Consider the following 11,985-nt stretch of genomic DNA (forward strand, 5'->3'; position numbering starts at 1 on the left):
AACTTTTTGAAGAAAAAAAAAAGGTAAAAATAAATGCATTTTATCTCATCATATCGACATATCCTCACCATCGGATTCCAAGTTTTCTTTTTTCCTAAAAAGAAAAAAGAGATGCAAGGGTGAGAGGGTTGGGATTTGGTTTGACAAGGCGGTGGCGGGTGTTTATGGTCTTTTTTCAACCCTTTTATATTTTTTTATTTCGATTTTAAAATAAATCAAAGTACACACATTTTGATCTTATTATAACGTATTTAGCTGATCCTTCTCCGAACCTCTCCAACTCCCTCCCAGTGATAAAATTCCTTTCGCCCCACGCACACTCCAATATTTAAATCAAAAAATAATTTTAAGATCAGGAATCAGGAATCCCAATCGTTTCAAACCCTAGAATCCCACTCTCTCTCTCTCTCTCTGCTTATTGCAATAACCTAACCTCGTGTCGTGATCCGGGCACTGGAACTAGGGTTTGCGCTTTCTGTGTTCAACAATCAAGTTTCAAGAGGAGAGGAGAAGAGATGGATGACTGTTGTGCCGTTTGCGCTGAGCCTTTGGAATGGGTTGCGTACGGACCCTGTTTGCACCGGGAGGTGTGTTCCACGTGCGTCGCTCGTCTCCGTTTCATCTGCGACGATCGCCGTTGCTGCATCTGCAAGACCGAATGCAACCTCGTTTTCGTCACCAAGGTATACCCAATGCCCAATTTATTCGTTTTTGTTACTAATCGGTGAGATGAAATTGTTTTGCATATGTTGCCCTAAACCTGGAGTTTTTGCTAATTGCTACTCTTTGTGGTCTGGATTGGCTGAGTTTCAGTCTTAACCGTGCCACATTCACGCTTACTGTTGTATTCGGTTATGACATGTATATTTTATTTTATCATTATGAATTAGAAGAATCGTTCACATCTCTTAACTCTAGTTTGAAGTTGTTCCGAGTTATTCAAGGGTAGAATTTATCCCTAATTTGAAGCATATTGTGAATTTTCTACTACTGAGATTACTGTCACTTGTCTTTGCGCAGCTTATCTTTCCTGCATTTTGGGACAAGAAATTTAAACATGGCGTGCTTGTTTTTTTCTTCTTCATTAACTTGTTTATAATGCATCCAGAGTAGCTAGCATGTATGTCCTTGAAGCTTTTTTTTTTTTTTTGCTTATTGTCGTTTCTAAACTTCTGAATTTATCCATTCATGACTCGGAAAACTTACTTGGTTTGGAAACCATAGTTGTAATTCAGAATTGTCGCCTGCAACCCTGTCATGTTTGCTTAGAACCTTGGCAGTAGGGCTTCTTTTGTTAATTTTACGTTGTTGTAATTGGTTATCTTTTAATTTGTGGATTTAAGATTTTACTGTATATTTCCAGGCTCTAGGTGATTATACGAGGATGATCAATGATTTTTCGACCCTTCCTTTGGAGGCGAGGGAGGGCAAGGTTGGATCATATTGGTACCATGAGGATACAAATGCATTTTTTGATGATGTGGACCATTACAGGATGATCAAGGCTATGTGCAGGCTTTCGTGCAATGTATGTGACAAGATTGAGGATCAACCACATGATGCTGCTTCAAGGCGGCGAGCAAAGTTTAGGAATATAGGGCAGTTGAAGGGTCATTTATTCCACCGTCATAAGTTGCATATGTGCAATTTGTGTTTAGAAGGAAGGAAGGTGAAATTTCATGATGTGTCCCATATGAATTCCTTGGATAACAAGAATTTGCAACCTTTGTTTTGCTCTTTGATTGATTCTGAGACTTGGAACCATTTCTATGACATAGGTTTTTATATGTGAGCAAAAACTATATACCAAAGCACAGTTGAATCAACACGTAATCTCAGGTGATTCTGAGGTGGATGGAAGTGAGAGTGAGAGAGGCGGTTTCATGGGGCATCCCATGTGTGAATTCTGCAGAACCCCATTTTATGGAGACAATGAATTATACATGCATATGTCTACAGAACATTATACTTGTCATATATGCCAAAGGTAACAGCTAAGCTAATCCCATGCTCAATAGTTGTGTCATAAACTTAAGATTCATATTTGTACTTCTTAATGCAGGCAGCATCCAGGGCAGTATGAGTACTATAAGAATTATGATGACCTAGAGGCAAGATATCTACATTAGGCTTTTCTTTAAATTATTAACTAAATGGGTTTACAAGAGCTTTTCTGTCATTTGAACTGGAAATATTTGTATTAACATATGTCTTATTGCACAGATTCACTTCCGTCAAGAGCACTTCTTATGTGAAGATGAGGCTTGCCTGGCTAAGAAATTTGTTGTTTTTCAATCTGAAGCAGAGATGAAGGTGACTGATTAATTATATCACGTGGATCTTTTCTGATTTGTCCCTTGTTTTTAATGATTTGTTTGGAATGTGCCTGTGTGCTGTTCATGCACCTGCTTAATGATTCTCCATGTCTGTGCGTTTGGGTGCTGATTATTTTTATCTTATACTGTAAAATTATTACATGTGTTGGTGTTATTCCTTCATTGTTGAATTTCATTTTCCTTGTTTATGGCTTAGAGGCATAATGCTATTGAACATGGAGGGCGGATGTCACGGTCTAAGCGTAATGCTGCTCTTCAGGCAAGTATAATGACATTCTTTTTTTTAACCCACTTTTCATGTCCATTGATACTGCTAGTTTTCAATGACAAGTTGCTTCCTAAATCTTTCTCACTCCCTTATGGAAGTAACAGCTTTCATTCCTCCCTTACAGATACCAACAAGCTTCCGATACAGACATGGTAATGAACATGAGCAACGCCGTGGAAGAGGTCGTACGTTTCGTCGTGATACTGAAAATCAACTTTCTATGGCCATTGAAGCTAGTTTGGAAACAGCTAATGCAGAGCAAACATTTCTTGATCAATCGACATCAAGTAGTGGGCAAGTTGCCGTTGATGATGGGAATGATGATATTGATGCTCTCATTCAGCCATTTGAATCATTAGCTGCAGGTTCTGAAGCATCTGCAAGATACCTTCAAGCCTTGGGGCATAGCTCTAGGAATGGACCTCTGGAAGATTCTTCCTTTCCACCACTACCCATAATTTCCAGCAATGGCCAACAAAGGTCCAAACATGAACTGGAAGGTTCATCTAGTAACACTATGGCTGCACGTCTGCGTCGGCATGGCAACAGAACTGTATCTGTTATCAATTCTGGTAATGCTTGGCCAGCAGCAGGTCGTGGACTGGTACAGTCATCAAGTAATCCTTCACAATCTAAACTTTCAACAAATAATGTCCTTGGACTGTCTCGTAACACTGGGCAGATGAAAACAGTAATTAACAGTGGACCGTCATCATCAACTTATGCTGGTTCTATTCAGGCTACACAGAGAACTGCTCATGGACAATTTCCTGCTGGTTCATCGAGGAACACACGTGACAATGTAAGAATTGTTCACTCTGCATCTGCTCCAAATCTCATGGAGAACAATTCTGTTGAAGTTTCAATTTCTGATTTTCCTCCAGTTTCTGCTGCACAAGTAAGTAAGTTACCTGCCAGCAGCCAGTCTTCATTGAATGTGGAAAATGTTCAATCCGCTAACAAGTCTTTGGTTGAAAAGATTCGTGGTGCTCTTGATTTTGATGAAGAAAGATACAGTATATTTAAAGACATATCTGGCCAATATCGCCAAGGCACAATAGATACAGGTACATATCTGGACTATGTACAGCAGTTTGGCTTGTCTCATCTTGTTCTTGAGTTGGCAAGACTATGCCCGGATACTCACAAACAGAAAGAGCTTGTTGAGGCTTACAACGCAAGTTTGCAAAGAGATGCTTTCCCAGAAATTAACTTGGTTCGAGGCAGCCCTAGCACCCATTCCAAAGACAGTAACGTAAACAAGAAAGGTAAAGGTAAGTCTGTAGATAGTAGGGGGAGTAACTCCAGAGAGAAATTAGCAAATAACTTTTTAAGCACTGTACATCAGCTACAGGCAAATTATAAATCTTCAGAAGAGAAAGCGGAGGTGCTATCAAGGGGTGATTACCGCAGTGACGGAGGCAAATTAAAAATCGAGCAGTGGATTGATATGAATTCTGGTAGTCAACCTACGATGAAGCTTGGTGGGAAGACTGAAACATCAAACGACAGTTTATCTAATCAAAGTAAAGACGATGGGGGTGGTGGGAACAAGCAACGCAAGAAAACTTCTAAGTTCCTGAGAGTACGCCTTGGTGATGGTTCTGTTTCAGCCCTTCTTGATCAATCAGATCCTGGAACAACAGACGGCTCAGAAGGTAACAAGGATGACTCTGGAGGAGGGCCTCCTGTGCGAGGTGTTTGGCGAAAAGGGGGAGGTAATAAACTATTTTCCTAGTTTTGCTTCACCGTGATTTTGAAACGTGAAGTATCAAACGCAGTTGAACTAACTGGCCGGCTAAAGCCGTGGTTGAACTGCAATATGAACATGTGAATTTGGTTTTAGCTTAGGTTATTGAATTATATCGGATTTAAGATTTAAAGTATATCAAGCTGGAATGTGACTTTGACGTTTTGTTGAAGGCCAAACGCCATTGCCAGAATGGGCTCGTATTTTTTTTTTTTTGGTTTTTGGGGTATACCTTGATTTTGATCAAAGACCTGTTCATATGCCAATTGTACTGTTTGCTTTGTACGAAAGTGGCACTGTTTCTTACTTGGTGATTTACTGACTCATCTACCTTCTGCAATTGTATTACCTTTCTGCGGCCAGGCCAGACACTAGTCCATGTCAGGTGTTTTGGGTGTCCGGAATGTTGAAAAGAATCAGTAATAATAATAATAATAATAATAGATCAAGGGTGTCATTTATCTATATTTCGTAGAATTAATTTTAAATGAATTTTGAAATACCAATCAGTTTGCAAATTATGTTAAACAAAATTATTTGGGATTGAATTAACTAGAATTAGTTTTACATATAACAAGTCAAAATTTCATTCTTAAGATAATTTTGTTCACCTTGAAATGTAATTTTAAATGTTACGGTAAAATTTATTTTTGCTTTTACGAACAGCCACTTGGTATTAAACAAACAGGCTATAAAATATATAAGCAACAGAACGTGTGGAATTCCTGGTGGAGATTTGGTATAATATTTTTTACAACTTTTTTTTAATGCAAAGGAGTGTTTAAGTCCTGAACTGGACGAATTCATATTGGGACAAGTATCTTTTCTCTGACTTGAGATAGAGACCCTATTCCCTTTTTTCCCTCTCGTATTTGGAAACAAATGAAAGGGGGAGGACTTAGCTGGCTAAAGTACAATTAAATCAAAGAAATATTGGAAAAGGTGAAAAGGAAAAAAATAATTAACTTTATTTTTTTTACAAAGTCCTTATACTTACCAAATTCTTAACTGAATCTCCAAGTTTGTAAATTATTTTTAGTTAAGATTCTCATCAAGGTTCCATGAAAATACATGGATTCATCTAAAAATTCTGAAATAATTAAACAATTTACTTTTTTTAAGGAAACTGAACAATTAACTAAAATACTTAATTAATCTGTAAATTGTTTGAAAATATCAAATAAATTCCTGTACTTTGCTAAAATCTAACTAAAAATTCAATTAAAAGCAAATTACAAATTCAACCATTTATACAAATTGTCTAACTGGTAAGCTTATAAATTCTTCACTTCTGCTCAATGGACTAATGCTTAAAGCCTTAAACCCTACCTCACTGCCACTGCATTGTTGAAGGAGCTAAATGGAATCGGTGAACGGAACAATGACGGTGGAGGACCAACGGTTAGCCGAATGGCGCATGCACCGTGGCCCCTACCTCGGCGACATCTCAGCTCTCTGTTTTCTTCACTTTCCCAATCTCTCTCTTCCTTTTCTGCTCGTAGCCGAATTGGTCACTACATAGCAACATTCTTGGCTGAGCTCAGGGGACTGGGGAGTGCTAAAGGATCTTGAGCTTCCCCCTTGGCATTAGGAAACTCATTTTGGAAATCGAGTCTTCAATTATTACTAGTACTATTTTTCAACAATCGTGCTTTCACCGGGTCTCTCAAAGCAAAATCAATCTCATTAATTTTTATTTACTATCTTTAGAAATAAATTTACTTCAAAAGAATTTATGTGAGAATTTTAATTGTAGTTGTTATGATGTATGAAGAGATACGCCATAATTTCAATTTTAACTCAGAAGAACTAAATCCTTAATTAATATACTTTTCTTAATCTTTACGCCAAGTCCAGCCATACTTCCTATGAAGATTTCACACGCGAAGCTTCAAAAGAAAAACTAGGTGTTTAAATACGGGAAATGTTAAGGGAAACTTGACTGTGTACTAGGGATGAAAAAATATTTTATTCTTGCCAATATTGGGAGATAAAATTTGTCATGGATAAATGATGGATATTTGAAATGGATATCTATTATCTATTGATAAAGTATTTTTTTATCCGCTCATTAATAAATAGGGTATGGTATCATAATACCCTACCTCTCGATATTTGTTACTTGTGAAGTTATAAAAAGTATATATATGTATTTTCAATTTATTTTTGGAAATTAATGGTTTGAAATATTAGAATTTTATTTATTCTTTGGATTTATGTTTATTATGCATATATATATATATATATATATATATATATATATATATATATATATATATATATATATAATCAGTGAATATTTTTCAAAAGAATATGCAATACGACCGTATCCATATATCCGACCGTATCCATTTTCATTCGTGTAATGCTTCATGTTTTTCAACCAAAATAAATGAAATACTATAATAGTTATTAGTAACAATTTTTTTTAATCTTCTTTTCTCTTAAAAAAACAATTAACAAAAATAAGATGCCGGCAAGTTGTGTCTTGGCTGGTCGATATCATGTTGTGCTAGCGTGTTTTTGTAACGAACTATAAGACAAATGCACGTTACTACGTTTATGGTTTTTGATCCGTGTCAAAGTATCAGATCTCCACCTTTGCGTAGAAAACTTGCTAGTTGCCACCACGTAGCCCATAATCAGCTTCACAGTGTGGAAGATCAAATACCATTTTTCAGAGCTTCAAACGCGGACGAAATGGGAACTCCATCTGTATCTTTGTCCACAGATTGTAAAGTTCTATCCTTAAGTTGCTCTTAGCTGCTTTTTTTTTTTTTTTTTTGGTTTCACAAAATTTTATTCTCTCTGTCGCAGTGAAAAAAAAGAAAAAGAAAAAAAGGAGTTTAATATACACGTGTACATTTTTTATGATGTCAACAAACCAATAAAAAATCATAACTTTTAAGATAATTATAAGTTAAAAAGCTTAGTATATGTAATTACAACTGAATTATAGTGTAAAAAAATTTACACTGACTCCACTTGTATTATTAAAAAAAAAACATATATCCCATAAAGAAGCATGCGGTGCTCTTTCTCTTCACGTTCCTTTTATTCTCTCTCTCTCTTCGTGCTTTTGGATTAGAAACGCACATGGTTCCTTTAGTTAAACATGGAAGAAAGGAATATATAATCAAGTACGCGCTCAAAATAGAAACATTATTTGCAATGTTCTAAGAGCAAATAGCAACATATTTTCATGACATTTTATTTGAGGTGAGGTGATTTTCTGATACTGCCAACAACTGAATGTTCGGGGATCTTATCAAGTCGACTGATTGTATTCTACATATTAAACATTGTCAGCTCAGTGCAGAAAATTTGACAAAATAAAATATTAATTATCTAATCATGGAAGATAAACGCGTCTAACAGCTAGAAGTAGAATATTTCTCATAATTGATGGCTCTAGGTTGACAAAAAAAAAAAAAAACCACGGCGGTATAGAATAAAGAAGGAATTTAAGTACTTTGAGAGGAAGTCATAAGTAAACCCCATATTGTCATTGCAAATTAAATATGAATGACAGTTTGATTTATTTTTTAAAAAATAAAACAGCCTCAGGTCCTTATTATAATTTAAATACTATATGATTTTCTAGTTGAATTTTTAAGAAGAAAAATCATATATTCAAATGAATTTTATTATGCTAAAAATAAATCAAATATGGAATTATTATTTATTTTCAAATGTATACCAAAAAGGATATTGTCTGACCGACAATTAAAGACTAAGTTTTAGACATACCTTTTTTATGCATACGATCAAATGTGCTTGAAAACTTAACTATTTATGTTGTATAATAATAAATAAAAAACTATTTATGTTGTGAGTTTTGTTGGTTCGTTTTTTAATTTTAGTAATAGATCATTTTATCACACCATGTGCTTTTCTCACTGTTACATTAATAAAAAAATTGTCTTAAAAAATATCACTTTATCTAAATTTTAATATTTTGTCTTTAGATTAAAATTGGTGACAAATTTATTTGTCATTAATCAATAACAAATATATTAATAAAATTTGAAGAACTCATAACTAAAATAAAAAAATTAAAGAACCCATATATTTTTATTTTATAAGCCTTACTTACATGTCAAACATGATGAAATATATCACCGGAAATTTAAATTTTAACTACATTAATTGTTACGTTTGCAAAGATTTATTTTTTTGTTGTCGAATCACGTTTGCAAAGATCATACTGTAATAAAAAAGACGAGACACTGTGAGGCACCAACCGCGTATCACCGTTACGTGCCAGTTTGCACCAACCGGAGTACTCATAAATCGTGACGTGGCAGTATTTTACTTGCAGTATTTATGAACTTACTTTTCTAATTTATTTTTTATTTACCATCTTTTCTCTATTATTATTTATAAAATACATTATATAATCTAACTAAATAATTATGTAAAAAATGTTAATAAAAAAAATGTTTGATGAGTTACTAAATTAAATTTTAACGAACAAATGATAATGGGATCTACCTGTAACGTATTGTGCTACCGACACGGATACGTTCTCGGTTAGGGTTGGTGGGTGACTGGCAGTATATCCAGTTACAGAAGCACTCTCTTGCAAATCGCAGTCTCACCGACTCCTTTGAAATCTAACGGCGACACCTCAGGTTCCGGTGTCCGGTCATGTGGGGATTGATGACTATAAATAGCGAGACAGCGTCCTTTGCTGATTCCCACAGCACAGCAAAGGAGTGATTTGGAGTTTGGAGCGACTGAACTAATCATTGATTTGCACTCGCTGTTTCAGCTTCATCACCCTTCTTTTGCATCATTTATATCTGTAAGTAGCATTTGCTTACCAAGTTAAACTGCTTCCTGTTTTGTCCTATCTAGACCGTTACGGTTATGGATCTGAGTTTTATTTATATTTTTTCACTTTCTTCTGTGCTTCTTCTTTTGTCGTTTGAGTATATCAAATGAAATACTACTATTTTCTGCTGAGTTTGTTTTTTTTTTAGTATTGGTCTTTTTCGGTGTAGATCTGATGCTTTCAGGAGAATAATTATCCCTTCTAACTGTTTTTCTCTCACTGGATCTAGTGTTGATGCCTCATGCCGGATGTGATGCTGTTCATTTGGATTTTTTGCTTGTTGAACTCTAGCATTGTGTTCGTTTACGACTGATTTGAATTAGGACTATTTTTTCTTCTTCCAAGGCCCTAATTTTAAATTGAAACTGTTATTGTTGTGATGTATCTTGTGCTTTCCTGTTTCCGAACAAACTTATACAGGTTCTTACGTGTTTTTGCTATTTCAGATTTTCAGTTAATGTTTCCGTTCTAAATTAGAGTTTCATATCAGAAATATGTGTAACAACCGTTTGATTTTAAAGTTACATGTCATAGGTTTTACCAAAATAAAATTCCAATTCTGATTGGAGAATAGCAACAAAACACCTAAAAAACTGCATCTAAGTTTTGTCCTTCTTGAAATCCAATTTACTGTCCAACTTGGTGCTCTAGATATATATATATATATATATATATATATATATATACACACACAGACACGCACTTTGTTATCGTTCTGTCTGCAATTATTTTTCAGGACCAATAGCTTTTTCAAAAAGTAGATCAAGATATACTAATATTTAATTCAACCTTGGCATAAACTTTCGAGATTTTCTATCAATTTGTTGTAGAGATGCGTTCTTTAATTTAATTCCTTTTGCAATATTATCTGGAATCTCTAGTTATCTGCCGTTCAAAAGCTCCAAGAGAAGTCTTTTTTTTTCTTCTTTTAAGCTTTTGTGCTTTGTGATACTAAACATTGTGTTGTTTTCTGTAGCTTGAGAAATGGCACAAGAAACCTTTCTATTCACATCTGAATCTGTAAACGAGGGTCACCCCGACAAGCTGTGCGACCAGATCTCTGATGCAGTACTTGATGCGTGCCTTGAACAGGACCCTGACAGCAAGGTTGCCTGTGAGACATGCACCAAGACCAACATGGTCATGGTCTTCGGAGAGATCACAACCAAGGCCAACGTAGACTATGAAAAGATTGTCCGCGACACATGCCGCAAAATTGGATTCATCTCTGATGATGTTGGTCTTGATGCTGACAAATGCAAGGTGTTGGTCAACATTGAGCAACAGAGCCCGGATATCGCCCAGGGTGTGCACGGCCACTTCACCAAGCGCCCAGAGGAGGTTGGTGCTGGTGACCAGGGTCACATGTTTGGGTATGCCACCGATGAAACCCCCGAGTACATGCCCCTCAGCCATGTCCTTGCAACCAAACTTGGTGCTCGCCTCACAGAGGTTAGGAAGAATGGCACCTGTGCTTGGTTGAGGCCAGATGGCAAGACACAAGTAACCGTCGAGTACTACAATGACAATGGTGCCATGGTTCCAGTTCGTGTCCACACTGTCCTAATTTCCACCCAACATGATGAGACTGTGAGCAATGATCAAATTGCTGCGGACCTTAAAGAGCATGTTATCAAGCCTGTCATTCCTGAGAAGTACCTTGATGAGAAGACCATCTTCCACCTTAACCCTTCTGGCCGTTTTGTCATTGGTGGCCCTCATGGTGATGCTGGTCTCACTGGAAGAAAGATCATCATTGATACCTATGGTGGCTGGGGTGCTCATGGTGGAGGTGCCTTTTCAGGGAAGGACCCTACCAAGGTTGACAGAAGTGGTGCCTATATTGTAAGGCAGGCTGCAAAGAGTGTCGTGGCAAATGGCCTTGCTAGAAGGTGCATTGTGCAAGTTTCCTATGCCATTGGTGTCCCTGAGCCCTTGTCAGTGTTTGTGGACACTTATGGAACTGGGAAGATTCCTGACAAGGAGATTCTGCAAATTGTGAAGGAGAATTTCGACTTCAGACCTGGAATGATCACCATTAACTTGGACCTTAAGAGGGGTGGTCATAGGTTCCTCAAGACAGCTGCTTATGGACACTTTGGAAGGGATGATGCAGACTTCACCTGGGAAGTTGTGAAGCCACTCAAGTCAGAGAAGCCTCAAGCTTAAGAGTGTTGTTAAGTTAATCACTCCCTTCAGTGGATGTCTTGCTGGGTGTGGATGAATAATTTGCGTGTTTCATGACTACTACTACTACTACTCCATTCAATGTCTAATGCCATCTCATCAATACCTAAACTGTTCGTTTTTTTTTTTCTCCCTATACTCACAATTTATTGTTTGGCTATGCAATGTTACTGTGTTGATGCAATGGAAATTTTATCAGAATTTTGTCCCAATTGATTGCATTTTGAAAGGGTGAAAAAGACCTCCTCAATGTATTTTTATCTAAATGCAAGTATATTCTTTCACGAAATTGAAAATTTGTTTCCTTTGAACACAAGCAATTTGACTTCTTTGGAATGCATCGACAATATTGATTTGATAACAATGATTTCCATTTCTTTTTTGGTACATCATAGTCATCCTATTTAAAAACATGAGAAGTTATTTGTTGAATGCGCTTTGCTGGACGAAAGAAAAGAAAGTGACTGTTATATATTGGTTTCTGTATATAAAAGATCTAATTATTTAACTCGTCAAGATTAAAAAAAAGTAACGTTAAATTTGTTTTAAATTTTTATATTTTTTAAAAATATTATTGTTATTAATGTTTTTTTTTCTAAATTCATGT

The 11,985-nt window shown here is 36.0% G+C and overlaps 2 protein-coding genes across 2 annotated transcripts; both read left to right on the forward strand.

Annotated features, from left to right (window-relative positions):
• Nucleotides 1-247: 247 nt before the first annotated feature.
• Nucleotides 248-4,690, forward strand: LOC114407462 (E3 ubiquitin-protein ligase ZNF598-like). The gene is made up of 7 exons (XM_028370567.1): nucleotides 248-683; nucleotides 1,364-1,669; nucleotides 1,779-1,987; nucleotides 2,063-2,111; nucleotides 2,224-2,313; nucleotides 2,533-2,595; nucleotides 2,729-4,690. Exons 1-7 carry the CDS (start codon nucleotides 516-518, stop codon nucleotides 4,340-4,342), a joined length of 2,499 nt encoding a protein of 832 aa, XP_028226368.1. The 5' UTR covers nucleotides 248-515; the 3' UTR covers nucleotides 4,343-4,690.
• Nucleotides 4,691-8,880: 4,190 nt separating this feature from the next.
• On the forward strand, nucleotides 8,881-11,644 carry LOC114407463 (S-adenosylmethionine synthase 1-like). Its single transcript, XM_028370568.1, has 2 exons — nucleotides 8,881-9,161; nucleotides 10,168-11,644. Exon 2 carries the CDS (start codon nucleotides 10,176-10,178, stop codon nucleotides 11,358-11,360), a length of 1,185 nt encoding a protein of 394 aa, XP_028226369.1. The 5' UTR covers nucleotides 8,881-9,161; nucleotides 10,168-10,175; the 3' UTR covers nucleotides 11,361-11,644.
• Nucleotides 11,645-11,985: the final 341 nt, after the last annotated feature.

The sequence above is a fragment of the Glycine soja genome, chromosome 3, assembly GCF_004193775.1.
Source record: "Glycine soja cultivar W05 chromosome 3, ASM419377v2, whole genome shotgun sequence".
Lineage (NCBI taxonomy): Eukaryota > Viridiplantae > Streptophyta > Magnoliopsida > Fabales > Fabaceae > Glycine > Glycine soja.

Bases quoted from the DNA above. Each gene is read 5' to 3' on its own strand.
- LOC114407462 (XM_028370567.1), top strand. From the start codon at position 516: ATGGATGACTGTTGTGCCGTTTGCGCTGAGCCTTTGGAATGGGTTGCG. The intron at 2,112-2,223 runs GCAAGATATCTA...CTTATTGCACAG, and splicing joins AGAATTATGATGACCTAGAG to ATTCACTTCCGTCAAGAGCA. The intron at 2,314-2,532 runs GTGACTGATTAA...TTTATGGCTTAG, and splicing joins AATCTGAAGCAGAGATGAAG to AGGCATAATGCTATTGAACA.
- LOC114407463 (XM_028370568.1), top strand. From the start codon at position 10,176: ATGGCACAAGAAACCTTTCTATTCACATCTGAATCTGTAAACGAGGGT.